Genomic DNA, 15,630 nt, shown 5'->3' on the forward strand with positions numbered 1-15,630 from the left:
ATGCTTAGCAGGACATAACAGGCAAATACTGTGTTAATAGTAAACTATCCAGTCCCACTGATGCTTCATGATGCTACTCCAAGTGTCAGGATGTAATCTGCCTTTGTTGCCTGCTTGGACATGCTTATCGCGAATCAATCTATGAGTTAAATGCATATTCGAGATCTCTCAGACATCCATTCATCCAATCACTATCGAGGCATGAACCCTTCGTGTCCATAAAGTCATTTCTACATATCGTTGTGAAGCTCGGACCTCTAACGTAACCTTCGAGTCATGGAAATGGACACAATGTTGGCACACTCATGTCATCCAACGCTATCCTTGGAATGCTCACCAACACCATGACATCATGGGGTGGCTCACATAGGCCATGAGGATTAAGGGTGGTGGTGACTCAAACACCATGCCTCCTTCATTATAAGGCACATTTGATTTAGCACCCAAGCACATCAAAATGATGAGGAGTCAATATGTCAATATAAATCGTCCGTTTGGTGTTTGATTGACACCAAATTTGACAAATTTACATCTTTAACTTGTATAAACTTACTTTAGAGCCACTTGTCAAAACTCAAAATAGAACCCTAACTTTCGAGGTCATCATGCAAGGCCCCATGTAGCTCCCATTAAGCTTGTCTTTGACACCCCTAGAGACATTATCGCTTTTGTTCTTGCTTAAACCATAGTTTGACAATCTTACCCTTTTTGGTATATTGTGTTAGATGATGCATCGTCGTCGGTTGCATCATGTCACTTCTCTCTATCAGCTATTGGCATGACTCAATGGGAGACACTTGTGTGTCACTGTTACTCTTGTCCACTACGTAAGAGTCACAACATACTATCCTCCTCTTGTATGATTGTGACACCTAGCTTCACATTTAAGAGTTCAGCGATAAAGAACAAGAGAAAGAGAGGGAAAAATGAAAATAATTTATAAGCACGGCCATGAACTTTTAACGTGGAGGGATGAGACTGTTTCATGTTCCTTCCCTCTTAACAATTTTTATCTAACTACTTATCTTTTGGTTGTGTACAGTTGACTTCAACCATGTTACATGTTTTAAGTCTAGCTGCCGGCTCTGACTATCAACCCCTCAAAGATTTTCTGGTCAAAGTAAGTGCCTACGTTCTTTACTGATTATAGTATTTCAGTATAGCTTTCTTTACTTAATTTTAGCATATAAGCTTACTATTATAATATGTAGTTTTATATTCTTCGGCATGGGCCTTTATTTTTATCCAAGAATTATATGTGATGGGCACGTCATGCTATTATGTTAGTGGAAGATACACAGACATGGTGAAAATCATTAGATACATTTGCGTTGCATATTGTTTGAGCTTTGTTTTGTTTGGGACTGGAACTTCCATTCATCTTCACGTACTAAAAAAACAGTGTGTTCAATGCCTCGTGCAGGAATGGGGGGTTGACATTTGAAGTTTTCCAATATGCTTAAAAATCATAATGTTATTACATAAAATTTAAGAGCAACCAATATCTATTTGAAGCATGATGTATTAGGGCATAAGAGAGAAATATCTAGAGCAAAGGAAAGAGAAAATCCCCTCACAACTTACAGTGAATAGCTTTACAATCATGACGGATGAAGAAAAAAAATGAAGCGTAAAAAATAGTTTAGATATAATTAGTGTAAGTGTATAGTAAATTAATTTGAAACAGATGAAGTTACTTGCTTGAAATTTATATATTCGGTTAATTTGTATTGCATCTCTTTATTGGTTTTAATTTGGTATCATTAAAATGAAGCATAATTTTCATACATGATACATCCTTATCAGTGAATCAATGTCAAACAACTATTCAAATATTTTAGAACACTCTCACAAAATGGTCATGTTAAACAAATACAAATAAGCTGTTCTTAACAATGGTACCTTTATAGTTGTGACATGTTCCGTAAGTCATGGTACAATGACTCGCTGCTTTCAAGATTGAATTATTTGCATCCTTTCTTTTGAAGTCCATTCTGTTTCTGGAGTGTGCAATATCCACTTATATTGCACATAATATTTTCATACATATAGCCGGACACCGACCCTTTCTTGAGCTGCTGTGCAAGCTCTGTTATTTGTCCACTTATCTTAATTGTTTTCCTGACCCTTGGTAGAAAGCAACATTTCTTGAGGAGTGGTTCAAGGTACTTTGCTCATCTCTTGGTGAGAGAAGTAACTGGCGTGATGGTGAAGATAATTCCATCAACAACCAGAAGAGAGAAATGATATCGAAAGCTTTACGGTCACTGATTGAAGTGTATACGAGCAGCAGTTGTAGTGCAATTTCTCAGAGATTTGAGGACTTTGACAAATGGATTCACTAGATACTTCACTGTCCTCGTTACATTCTCAGTTCTAAAGAACTCAGCGGTTGCTGTAGCGTAGGCCTCCAGCCAGTTCTATGATTTCATGTTTATGATCCAATAAGAGGAATGTTTGGCATAGACCCTGATATGCCGTTCAAAGAAGTTATACAAGGGAAAGTTTGACAGCAGGCTGATGAGCCATTGCCAGATCTCGTTCTCGTCGATCGAAAATGGTATATAAATTGGCCAGAGGTGGTAGTCTTCTGAGAATCATTGTTATTTAGTTCAAATTTGAAGATTATGCTGGTTATGCAGATTTGAGGAACTTTCCTTCTGGGTAAGCTGGAAGAGTATTTGTTTTTCATTTATTTTCTTTCGGATGTACAGTGTTCGTTTTTGTAGTGAGAATTTATTTCACTTGTAGAAGATTATGATCAATGAATGATGAAATATGCACGCGAGTTTATTATTACTGTTTATTATTTTGATGTATATGTCCCTAAATATTGCACTTTTATTGAATGGACAACTTAGACACATCATGATTCACTCATCATTGTTATCTTACTATAATGCTTCAATACATCATATTGTAAGTTTGTAATGAGAAATTTTCAGAGTTCATAGACTGCTGCCATTAGACGACAAAGAACACAACCCCCCCATTGGCTTTTTGACCCACAAAACATATTGAGTTGAGTGAGTCTGAGTGACGTCCCATCCCATCCCACCCAGCTGGTCCTTCGTCCATCTCTCATAATTGCTGTGCAAAAATGAAAAATGCAGTGCGGGTTACTTCAAAAAAACCAACTTATAATGGTTAAGAAAGATAGACTTTAAAAAAGATATATTTTATGCTTTAATAGATGCTCTAAAGATATATCGGTTGAAAAAAATATGAGTTAATAGATGCTCTAAAGACTCGAACAAAATTATCTTTCGTGAAGTTTCATATTTTATGCTTTAAGCATAAGCGGACGATAAAGATCCCATTTAACTTAAGTTAATATAGGTCAGAAGCGAACTTAAATTGATATAGGTCAGAAGCAGATCTGTCAAGATAATCCTTCTTTGAAATACTTTGGTAGTGCTCCTAGATTCGAATCAAAATAATGAATCAGAGTTGAAAATATCATAAAAAAGTTTAAAGATCCCTCAATTCAATTATATTATAGAGCTTGTTTTATAATATAAAATGGTATGCTGGTACTTGGACTTGAACCGATATGCTCTAGTATTGCTTCCTAAGAGAAGCGTGCCTATAGATATTCTCAAAATAGATTTTTAATTTTACGTCTAATAAATCTTTAATTTTATAATACTTATATTCATCGACAACTATAAAAATTTGTTCATCAAAGAGTTAAAAACATTAATTATGTGGGCCATGGATTGACTACCATCATTAGGTGGCATGATTGAAAATGAATAGAATCCTATGGTTCTATTTTTGGGCTGAGAGGATTGAGAAAAATTAATTAGCTAGTGATGAAGAATCGGATTCATCACCTTCCATCATCCTAAGATTATACTCATATTTATTTCTGAGCTCCCAGGTTGGTAGTTCAGGTGATGCACCTCATCAACAATAACATTATTTGTTCATTCCAACCTTATCAATTTGGATCACCTACCTATGGTTGCCTTGAGATTTGATGTTACATATTTTAAGGCATACATACATACTTTGTGTTCAATCATTTTGGACAAACAGTTTTTTCTTCAAGGACAAAGCTTGCTTCCCTCATACCATTGTTGCAATTCTTGAGGCCTACATTTAGACCATGCTTATTTTTCTTAAACATTGTCATTAAACTATCGTTTAGAGAGGTTATTAATATTGAATGGTTCAATTTTTATATCAATGATTAATCAATATCTTCAATATTTCATATAAATAACCATAATTTTTTTACGAAAAATTATAAATTAATCACTAATATGAATTTAAATGCTAACCATATAGTTTATAACTCATTTACGAAGCTAATTGCTTTTTCAATTACTAAGATATAACTTCTCAAAGAGAATAAATACTAATAATAATTAGTTAAACTATATGGTTGATAGTACAAACTTTATACTAGTTATACTATATTCACATGACAACAAAAATTTAATCATATAAGTATACAATACTAAATATATAATTAATTATTTAGATGTATATGAACCAAAACATGAAATTATAAATTTGTAAGCCACTCTGAAAAATGTTGTTTTTGTCCCCATCAGCTTTTGACCATTTTGGTCTGTTTTTGGTCCACTAAAACTCAATAAATTTCTTTAGATATTCATAGTGTTGCATTAAATAAATTTCATTGTGTATAAAGTTTGTGTTTAACATATTTTGTTATAAAAATATGTAAATCCAAAATACAAGTACAACCATAGGGTTCTTTGAATGAAAGAAAAAAAAGTCATATAAAATGACAATACTCCCACAGGTATTCTCTTTGTCTAGCTCCCATAGAACACTTGATGGTTGCTTTTACCATAGTCAAAAGGAGAACCACCGACTTCCCTTCTCTTTTATCTGTGTGTCGGCTTCCTTTTTCACAAATCAACATTCGTTAAATTTTTTAATACGTCACCCAATTCTTAGTCGATCTTAAACTTTAAACATGTCTAACACATTTATGAATTTCGTATCTAATAAGTTCTTAAATTTTCAAAGAACATATCTGCATTCTTCGGGAACCACTCCTATAGTTTTCTAAAAACATTATTAAACATAAAATAAGGATGAAAATGTGTAGAATATTTATTTAGCCAACATGAATATTTTAGAAACTGGGAGTGTAAATGCATCGACGTGAAGCACTGATTCTCTCCATGGACCATAATCAAATATATATAAAAATGGGAAGACGAAGGACAAGCAGATTGATAATGTAGATCAGATGTAGGGACAAATGCCTCTAATAAATATAAGCTTCACGTGATTTCTTTTCTTTTTCTCTTTATTTTCTATCCTTTTTTCCGTATATGGCTCTTCCTCTGGAGCTCTGTCTCTTTCTCATTCTTATTTATTGTTATTCATAATGATTTTCACTTTTTCATTCTTGGTAAAATCTTTTTAAACATTTTCTGTATTGGCTTACTGGGGAAGTTCGGATCTATGGTGTGTCGGCAAAGGAATGGTTCTTGGGATTCCCTAGGGAGTGTTTAAAACAGTGTTATTAACTGTGATTATTCACTCGATCACAGTAGTTTTTTTCAAAAAGAAAAAAGGAAAAACCACAGCTGTCCGGTCATTAGCTTTGAAGAATGGACAAAAATAAAAATAATTGCTTGTGGTCAGCGACTTTTCGGCATTGGTTGGAATAAGAACCTAAAAAGTTGGGGATATGAAGGAGGAAAGTTTGGAAAAGAAGAAAAAGGGATGGGGGGAAGAAGACGATGGAATGAATGAAATGCAGCAACGTGTGAAATGTAAAATGAAATGAAAATGAAAGTGAAATGAAAGCAAGGTGGGGAGTGATTTGAGGCTCCTGTGAACCCTCTTATTCCATTAGACTAAATCCTTCTCTCATTCTCTCTCTCCTTCCCCTTGTCTCTCTGTCTCTGTCTCTCTCTCTCATTGCCAAGTTTAGAAATTTAAGGAAAAGTTATGATATAATCGACGACCCTTCAGATAGCAATTCACCTTCTTTCTGTGTGTGTGTGTTTTTTACTTTCTGTGTGTGTTTTTTTCTTTCTGGGTCTGTGTTAGTTTCTACAACGAAGGAAGATAGTTTTGGCCTGTCTTTTGGTCTGCCACTTCTAATTTAGTGTCAAATTTGGGTAAAACTTGTGAATCTGTTGTATCCACCACTCACTGCCTCTCCTCTCTTATGGCGCAGTGTCTCAACGTCCTTTCTCCGACTTACCCATTATTGTTGCTCTTTTTATAACCTCTTACTTTACCCTTTCATCTATGCCTGACTCTCTCCTCGTACCTTCCCACCACTTTCTAGTTCCACCTCCTCTTCGCTAATCTCTCACTATATTTTGAGCTTCCATTGTTGATAAAAAGTGAAACAAGCTCGCTTGCTGCCATGGTCCATGTTTGCATCATCACATGATACTCTTCTTCTAGCCCAAGCAGGCAAATCCTAGTTCAGAACCCTTTTCAGGTCTGTCTTTCCTCTTTTTCTTCTTTATTATTTCCTTCTATCTAAAGGGATGCTCTTGAAAAAGAAAATGCTGTTCGTCTGGGTTGGAGTTTGTTCTTATATTTAAATCAAAACAATGGGTTGTTCTAAGGAAATGAATCCAAGTATTTGGTGTTCTTCTTCCCCCTTTCTTTTGGTTTGTGAAATTTTAGCCGTTGTGGTGAGGGGACAAAGGTACAGGCTTGATTTTTTGTAGTTTGTCGTTTCAACTTCCTGTCCAAATTTGAACTTTCAGCTTGTGCTAATGATTTCAAAATTTTCTTTTGTTGGTTAGATTTTCCTGCTCAATTTTCAAATTTCTTTCCCTTCAATTACCAGAACCCAGAATCAAGAATTAAGAGTGGCTTGTGTTCATGATATCAAAATTTTAAGCAAGAGCTTGCATCTTCTTTTCTGTCGATTTTTCCCTGCTAATCTTTCAAATTTGTTTCCCTTCAATTACCAGAATCAAATCAAGAAGCAAGAATCAAGAGTGGCTAATATGTGCAAGTGAAAATAGTATCATGTAACATTTAAGAACAAGTTTTCCCCATAATTTCCTGTTGTCTGTCAAGTTCTTTCCCCCAACATAATCAGAACTCAGCAATCCAGAATGAAGAGTGGCTAATATGTGCATTTGAACATGATATCTAAAATATAGCTTCAGGTTCAACTATTGATTCAGTAGTGATTCGTTAACAATCAGTGTTTGTTGGATGATTTCACAGGAATTTCTAAGGATCAAAATTCAAATAAATGGCGAAGGAGTATAGTAGCTCACCGAAACATCACCATCTCGAGTCGAGAAGGAAGCGGCTGACATTGATTCTCGGCATCAGTGGGCTGTGCATTTTATCATACCTCTTCGGGGCATGGCAGGGCAGCACAACATCGATCAACCAATCCGAAGCGTACTCCAAAGTCGGTTGCAACGATCAAACATTCCCATCCACCAACGTCCAATCCTCTTCACCAGCGCGTTCGCTCGACTTCGAGAGCCACCACGGCGTCGATTTCAACTACACCATGGAAACAGCCGCAAAAACGATATCTCCTTGCGACATGTCGTTCAGCGAATACACTCCCTGTCAAGATCCGACTAGAGGAAGGAAGTTCGATCGGAGCATGTTGAAGTACAGAGAGCGCCATTGCCCTACCAAGGAGGAACTACTCCTCTGTATGATTCCGGCGCCGCCGAAGTACAAGACGCCGTTCAAGTGGCCACAGAGCCGCGATTATGCTTGGTACGACAACATTCCTCACAGAGAACTTAGCATTGAGAAGGCAGTGCAAAATTGGATTCAGGTTGAAGGCAATCGGTTCCGATTCCCCGGCGGCGGAACTATGTTCCCTCGCGGCGCCGATGCTTATATTGACGACATCAACGAACTCATTCCTCTCACTACAGGGAAGATCCGAACCGCCATTGATACGGGCTGTGGTGTAAGTGAATTTCTCTACTCGAAATCGTTCCTTTGTCTGTTCTTGAGTTTACCAATTGCAGCCATTTTTCAATAATATTTTTTCAGTTTTTAAAAATTTAAAAAAACTAATATAAAGATCATCAATACTCTCTAATGTTCATAAAAATGTTCAAAATTTTAAATCTTTTAATATTTTTCTTCCAATTTAGAACAATACATGGCAACGATCGTATAACATGTATAATATGTACGGTATCGATCGTATAATTACGATTATATCCTTCGTAACGATACACATTGTTGATGTGTGTTTGGGTCATGGTGGCCACTGGCTTTGGGTGTTTTAGGTAGCAAGTTGGGGTGCCTATCTGCTGAAGAGGGACATCTTAGCCATGTCCTTTGCCCCAAGGGACACTCATGAAGCTCAAGTTCAGTTTGCGCTAGAGCGCGGAGTTCCCGCCATGATTGGCATCATGGCCTCTCAAAGACTCCCTTACCCTGCTCGGGCTTTCGACATGGCTCATTGCTCCCGTTGTCTCATCCCGTGGGCCAAAAATGGTAACACTACATAAATGCACGCAATGTTTAAGATTGGTTCAAATGATTTTAAACGTGCATTCTAAACTTTGCACAGATGGATTGTACTTAATCGAGCTCGACCGAATCTTGAGACCCGGTGGGTATTGGATTCTCTCGGGCCCTCCGATCCGTTGGAAGAAGTATTGGAAAGGTTGGGAAAGAACCCAAGAGGACTTGAAACAAGAACAGGACTCCATTGAAGACGTTGCCAGGAGACTGTGCTGGAATAAAGTGATTGAGAAGGATGATCTTTCCATTTGGCAAAAGCCCCTCAACCACATGCAATGCATTCAGAACAAGAAAGTCATGAAAACCCCCCATATTTGCAAATCAGACAATTCCGATGTTGCTTGGTAATCACGACTCTCCATAATAGTATGATATTGTCCACTGTGAACATACATGACTTTGTCTGGGCTTTCCCAGAATGCCTCGTACCGATAGAGATATATTCATTTACTTATAATTTCTTGTTAGGTACACAAACATGGAGACATGCATTACTCCATTGCCAGATGTCAGTAGCAACGACAAAGTTGCGGGCGGTACGATAGAGAATTGGCCAAACCGCGCATTTGCCGTGCCTCCTCGAATCAGTAGTGGAACGATACCGGGCATCACCGCGGAGAAATTCGAAGAGGATAACAAACTATGGAAAGATAGAATTTCGTATTACAAGAAAATGATCCCCTTGGCTCAAGGACGGTACCGAAACATAATGGACATGAATGCAAATCTCGGCGGGTTTGCAGCCGCAATGGTGAGTTTTCCAGTATGGGTTATGAACGTCGTCCCTGCAAATTCAGATCACGACACGTTGGGCGTAATATACGAGCGCGGGTTCATCGGAACGTACCAAGATTGGTGCGAGGCCTTCTCGACATACCCAAGAACATATGATCTCATCCATGCCTATGGCATATTTAGCATATATCAAGATAGGTAAGATTGAAGCTCTTTGTTTTACTTTTTAATCTCTTTGTTTGATCTAAGAAATGCATTGTTTTGTGAATGCAGGTGTGATGTAACTTACATTTTGTTGGAGATGGATAGGATTTTACGGCCGGAAGGGACAGTAATTTTTAGGGATACAGTGGAAGTGTTGGTGAAAATTCAGAGTATTACTGATGGAATGAGATGGAGGAGCCAAATTATGGACCATGAAAGTGGACCATATAACCCTGAGAAGATTCTTGTTGCGGTTAAAACTTACTGGACTGGTGAAACCAACCAGCAACAAGAGAAACAGGCATAGTAAATTTCAGATTTTACTGGAACAGTTTGTAACTTTCTTTCTTTCCTTTTACTCTCCACATTTTTCCCTACTTAGGTATTTCTGTAATTTCCTTCCTCTTTATTTCTGTTCCTATGTTATGTAATTTTCTAAGCAATTTTTTAAAAACATTTTATATATATCATTTGGGACATTATTGTTCCAAACTTTGATTTTGTCATCTACACGTGTCTATTTAACATTTTAAAAAATTATAAATCTATTGGACACAAAAATAAAAATTACAAGATTTTACATTGATTGGAGAGAAGAATGAGTGTCAGAAACAACGCTGAGCTTTGAAAGTGATAGATTGTGAGGCTCGTGGGTTGGAAAGGAGAACGAAACATCTTCTTATAAGGGTGTGGAAATCTCTCTTAGTAATCGCGTTTCAAAATCTTGAGGGGAAGACTAGAAGAGAAGGCTTAAAGAAACAATATCGGAAGGCTAGGCTTAAATGGGCTCAGGGCTTAAGTTGTTACGGGAATACTTATAAAAGTTTAATTTTCTGTGGTCAAATTCTAGATAGGAGCATGCACTGACGCAATATCTACCACTCAAAAGTGTGCATAGATATGAAAATATTATTACTCAACGAAAGAATACAGATTTAAGAATAAGAAAAAGAATTGGGATCGAATGTTCAATCTTCATTGATATTCACAACCTTTAAATAGGATACAAGATACTAAATAATATCTACAAAGAAAATATAAACTAATTAAATCCTGATAATAAAATAAAATATACTACTATTCAAATTCAACTGATTACGAATATGTAAGATATATTTCCTAACTAATATATTATTCAAGATTACGAATATCATATATTTCATAACTAATTCAAACTAGAAATAAGTTAGCATAAATTCTGACATGCACTTTAAGCGTCCTCTCACTAGTTTAAAATTTGTTTGAGGAAGAAAGATTTAACCTAAATTAGGAAAAAAAAGAATTTGCAGTTTGATAGACTTTAAAGCATTTTACTCTATTTACCTTACGGGACAGGTTACATTTCTTTCGATTTAAACTCTAAGATTCTGTAGACTTGTGTTCTATGGAACTGAACTAAGAGCATTTTATTATCAAACTAAATGCAACTCTAACATATCTTGCACGGATGTATTGGCATATAAAATATCATACAATTATATAAATTTGATATAAATATGTTCAATTTATATATATCTCAATTGATTCGGTATGGATGATATAATGTGAATAATTATTGATAAGAAAATAAAAGCTACAATACCACAAACTTGACCATTTTTAGTTTATTGATATGAAAAATATATGAAAAATAAATAACTAATTATACAAAAATAATTTCAAATATATATAATTCCCGACTCGAAATACAACACCATTGAGTTTCTAGATGCCTTAATCTCAATAACTTCAACTTCAAGGTTAGGAAAAATTACCATTTTACCCTTGCATGTTAATTTGTAGACTTAATAAACATATCAACTAAACAATAATGGATAAATTATTAAATTTTCTTAATTTTTGTAATTTATTTAAAAAAATGTAAACTTTAAAAATTTTCAAATAGTAAAAAAAAAAAAAGTGTTTTTTTTAAATTAATTTTAAGCAAAAGATTGGTTGGTATTTGTTTTTTATAATTTAGTCCATAAATCAAACATTATTACCCAAATTATGCAAATTCAAACTTCACCTTTAGATTAAAAAACTATAAGCAATTATTATTATTATTAATCGCTATGGACGGATCTAAGGGCTAAATAAGGACCCATGTAAAAGATGATTTAGAAAAAAATAATGGTTTGGGTTATCGTAATCCTTCCTAAAATTTAATATTTTACAAGTTTTTTTTTAACATTAAGAGTTAAATATGGTAAGTTTATAATGATTCTGGTGTGAGAATCGACCATCTAACTCAAACACTAAAAAAGAATATTCTACAAATATTTATTAGTATAATTTCAAACAATTTTATATATTATTTCGTGTATTTAAAAATAAAATTTGAATGCGAAAATGTTATAGCTCAAGATCTATCTAATTATATAAGGGTGAAAATTTGATTTATTTTTACATAATTTTTTTTATATAATATACTTTTATAATTAAAATTATTGTAAAAAGCCGTCATAAAACCGATAATTTTGGACCGCTTGTAAGAGAGAGAGAGAGAGAGAGAGAGAGAGAGAGAGGAAAGGAGAAAGGTTACGTGAATGTGAATCGTCTGAAGAAGAAACAGCACAGCCCATCGTCGAGACTTGGCTTCTCTCTCTATTAGCTTCTCAAGGGGTGGTCTACCAAATTCGCCTTCTCGTCATCTACCTTTGTGGACTTGCAGCCTCAACCAAGATCGAGTTCACCATCGTCTCAAGGGTGGAGAGATATGGTGGAGACGGAGAACATGGCCGATTCGTCGCACAACGTGGAGGATGAAGTTGGGAGAGTGGTGGAGCAGGCGAAGGAGCTGCATGATTCGGCTGCATCTCTAATCTCCAGAACAGCCAGCGATGAGCAGTCTCTCTGCCAGCGTGCTCTCTCTCTTGACTCTTCCATTCGCCGTCTCCGTTCTTTACTTGATTCGCTTCTCTCCAAGAAGCTTTTGGACCCTAAGATTGCTGACAAGGCATGTTCCTTTCTCAATTTTGCACGCATTTGATTTCAAATCTGTTGTTCTTCAATACACGGATCGATTCATTTTTTTCCCCTTGTTTGGACGAATCAGCTGGAAGATGACTTGCAGAGAGCTAGATGTCTGATGGTCGATGGAGAAGTTGCATCTTTTCTTCCTAGGAAGGCTCAGGGTTAGGAGTCCTTTTCATTCGTATTTGGAGATCTTGAATTTTTTATTTCTTTTTTTAGGGAATCGCGGAATTAGGAATTGGAAGGACGATATCAGGATTAGTGTCCGTTTGCCTTTTGCTGCATTTAGTGTCTGAATATGTAATTTGATGGCAGGGAAGTTCTTGCAGATGTTTCTGGGACCTATTAATGTGCGTGCCTCACGGAAAGACGTTCAGTTGAAAGTTAAAGAGGAGTACAACAGTTACAGAGTATGAATTTCTGTTACTATCTGTATTTCAAAATCTCACATCTTTTTCCCTTTAGTCGCAGAGCTACTTTTATTGCATGCTTTAATCTGCACCTTGATGAAGCTTTTCAATCATTACGGCTATGCCATACCTCGAACTCTCCGAAATTAGTGCTTTGTTGTAAAGGCTTATTTTCTTTCTCGCTTTTGTATTTTACTCGAACTGTATTCAGGCAGTCTACCTTTTGAGGCTCAGCAGACATCAACAGCTGATCGAAACATTCTTTCTTCTATGGATTTGCATAAGGATGCTTTAGATGGAACAGATTAGTTTATTTTTACCTCTCCTCCAGCTTTTGGCGTAGTTTCCATTTCATGTTTGTAAGAAACGGAATTTCATTAATGGAGTAAAATTTCTAGTCATCGAAGAATTGGCGCCCTCAAACCCTATGCCGGAGGATTTATAAAATGACCCTCTAGTTGGAAAATAGAAGATCAATGACAGGAAGGCTCTTGTATTGGTTTTCAAGCCAAATCTCCCATAAATTGGCATTGTATTTGAAAACATTTGCCCTAAATTGGACTAGAGTTCTGTTCAAGCATTTATGTAATGAATTTTCTAGCAGTCCTTCCTAGTGTGGGTGGAGTAATCCTAGAAACATCAAAAAGCTTTCAACACAACATCGTATGATACAGGACATGAGAGGGGGAGGTTTTACATTTTCGCAACTAAATTATTCATTGAATTGTGTGTCACACATATTCGCCCTTCTAAGTAGTAGAGAGTAGAGGACTTTACATTTATTTAGGTAGTTTCCTTCCCAAATAATATTGCTCAACCTTGGAGCAAGGACAACATTGACAGGCATTAAGCCATGGTAAATGGACTTCAATAAGATTGGATTTGTATATCTTCTCAGATTTTTCAAGTATCCTTCAAAGTATTCTCAGTGGGTGGAGGTTACACACTTGCAATATGCTGACAAAACTTCACTTTTCTGCCCTGGATCCTCGGGTTCTATTAGAAATTGGTGGGATTTTATATGTGAGTTGATTGCTTGGTGGGATCCTCGGGTTCTATTAGGAATTGGTGGAATCCTCGGGTTCTATTAGAAATTGGTGGGATCCTCGGGTTCTATTAGAAATTGGGCTGGAGGTTATGTTTGAGTTGATTGCTTGGGATTTTATTGGCAATTGAGATTCTTATTGGAACATTGCCCACATCTTGTTTTTTCATTAAAAGTAATCAACCATTTTTTTTTTTAATACTCTGCAAATAAATTATCAGTTTTGTGTTCGAGTTGCTTGGCTATTGGAGGAATTTTATTGAAAAAATTCCATGTATCATGATCTTTCATCTTATCTGTTTTAGTTCTACTAAAGAAACAAACCACATATCATGTGTTTAGTGTTTTCTTTTACTCTCTCTAGAGCTTTCTTCTATTTTTCTTCTTTTCACTTGTTCCTTTGTCCACTACTGCCTACATTTCCTAGAGAAAATAATTTATATGGGGACTCACAATGATCTTCTTCGAGCAGGATAGGACTGCTCTTCTTTTTCTTCTTTTCCCATCACTGCTGCTAGTTCTAAGAGGCTGGGTTTGGGATGGATGTTTGCCTGCATTTCCAGTTCAACTGTATCAGGTATTCTTTTTTTCTTTTTTCTTTTTAAATCGGTCTTGCTCTCTCTAATTGAAGTTCTTGTTGCACATTGAATTTGATTCTGTACAAGTTTTCTAGGTTCCTATACTTGGTAAAAGGAACTGTGGAGCAAATGCCTTGTGATTGATCAGATGAACATAATTGTTTGTATCTACTTGGCATTCCTCTCTGAATTCTTCACAATTAGATGATGCTTCTTTTATTGCTTTTTTGGGGTCTTCTCAATCCTCTGCCCTTTGGTTATTGCTTTGTACCTTTTCTTTTAATATATTATTGTCTTCTATAAAAGAAAATTTCAATTCAGTACAACATAATTTAATTTTATATAAGAATAATTAAATATTCTCTAACGTTCTAAAAACCACCTTTACATTAACTCAACAGTGTTTGTACTCTACGTTCATCATTTCTAGGCATATGGGACTTACTACCCGAAAATATCAACACATGCTTCCCTTTTCCATACATCCTATTCCAGACATCTCATTTTGATGCAAAACTCAGACTAAATACCCCCTAGACGTTTTGGTTTATTTTCTTGTAATTGAATCGGATGCCTTGAAAGAAAACTTATAGAATCATATAAACTCTTAAACACACCATTTTTTCTTTCTAGGCATGGCTTTTGTTCCTATACACAGGATTGGCATTGCGTGAAAACATACTAAGAGTCAATGGAAGTGACATTCGTCCTTGGTAAGTGATATGTTGTTATTCACTGCTTTATTTTATTTTATTTTTAAATGTTATTATGATAGTTTTGAATGTATAAGATTACAAGTTTCTTTATACTCAGTTATTAACTTTCGTTGGATAATGCAAGTACAAAAGACAAGGCTGCACAAGTGAAACCAAACAAAAAATCTGAACATTTACATCTATTGTTTACAACAAAAATTTTGATGTTACTTTTTCAAAACAAAAAAAAATCCCTTACAGTAGTAAGAATGCTCCCTCCCATCCTTTTCCCTCTCCCTCCCATCCATCCCTCTCGCTTCATCATGAAAATGATTTTATTTTACCCCAATATGTTGATTTTCTCCTTATCTTCCTGTCCCTCCATCCTTCTTGGCATGAATGGCAACCTCCAAAGGGATATTTTGAAGAGTTTTGTGGTAACATTTTCTTATAACATTCTGCTAAAAAAGAAAGCCACTCTGAGGTTCTTTTACTTGCGAAAGTGTGTCCTTTTTTTTTTTTTTTTTTTTTTT

General features: G+C 35.7%; 3 protein-coding genes across 7 annotated transcripts in view; all 3 read left to right on the forward strand.

Moving 5' to 3' along the window:
- Window positions 1–2,796, forward strand: part of LOC111459349 (HEAT repeat-containing protein 6) — a 31,326-nt gene extending 28,530 nt beyond the window's left edge. Inside the window, exons 26-27 of one of the 3 annotated variants that reach the window (XM_023102211.1) lie at window positions 1,043–1,120; window positions 2,136–2,796. In XM_023102211.1, coding sequence (XP_022957979.1) covers window positions 1,043–1,120; window positions 2,136–2,345 — 288 coding nt within the window. In that variant the 3' untranslated portion in view covers window positions 2,346–2,796. Of the gene's footprint in view, window positions 1–1,042; window positions 1,125–2,135 lie in introns of those variants that run through there. The other 2 variants (XM_023102212.1, XM_023102213.1) reach the window with 2 other exon arrangements.
- Window positions 2,797–5,620: 2,824 nt separating this feature from the next.
- Window positions 5,621–9,920, forward strand: LOC111459290 (probable methyltransferase PMT18). 2 transcript variants are annotated; one of them, XM_023102121.1, is made up of 6 exons: window positions 5,621–6,445; window positions 7,192–7,906; window positions 8,235–8,445; window positions 8,522–8,819; window positions 8,944–9,408; window positions 9,484–9,920. In XM_023102121.1, exons 2-6 carry the CDS (start codon window positions 7,220–7,222, stop codon window positions 9,719–9,721), a joined length of 1,899 nt encoding a protein of 632 aa, XP_022957889.1. In that variant the 5' UTR covers window positions 5,621–6,445; window positions 7,192–7,219; the 3' UTR covers window positions 9,722–9,920. The 2 variants fall into 2 exon arrangements, with proteins under 2 accessions (XP_022957889.1, XP_022957890.1); XM_023102122.1 differs by lacking the exon at window positions 5,621–6,445 and adding an exon at window positions 6,516–6,658.
- Window positions 9,921–11,888: 1,968 nt separating this feature from the next.
- Window positions 11,889–15,630, forward strand: part of LOC111459292 (transmembrane protein 120 homolog) — an 8,375-nt gene continuing 4,633 nt past the window's right edge. For both annotated transcript variants that reach the window (XR_002713270.1, XM_023102125.1), the window contains exons 1-5: window positions 11,889–12,352; window positions 12,452–12,530; window positions 12,685–12,779; window positions 14,297–14,401; window positions 15,036–15,115. Coding sequence is in view for 1 of the 2 variants with exons in the window: in XM_023102125.1 (XP_022957893.1) it covers window positions 12,113–12,352; window positions 12,452–12,530; window positions 12,685–12,779; window positions 14,297–14,401; window positions 15,036–15,115 (599 nt within the window). In the remaining variant the exon portion in view is untranslated. The remainder of the gene's footprint in view (window positions 12,353–12,451; window positions 12,531–12,684; window positions 12,780–14,296; window positions 14,402–15,035; window positions 15,116–15,630) is intronic.

The sequence above is a fragment of the Cucurbita moschata genome, unplaced genomic scaffold (assembly GCF_002738365.1).
Source record: "Cucurbita moschata cultivar Rifu unplaced genomic scaffold, Cmos_1.0 Cmo_Scf00022, whole genome shotgun sequence".
Classification (NCBI taxonomy): Eukaryota; Viridiplantae; Streptophyta; class Magnoliopsida; order Cucurbitales; family Cucurbitaceae; genus Cucurbita; species Cucurbita moschata.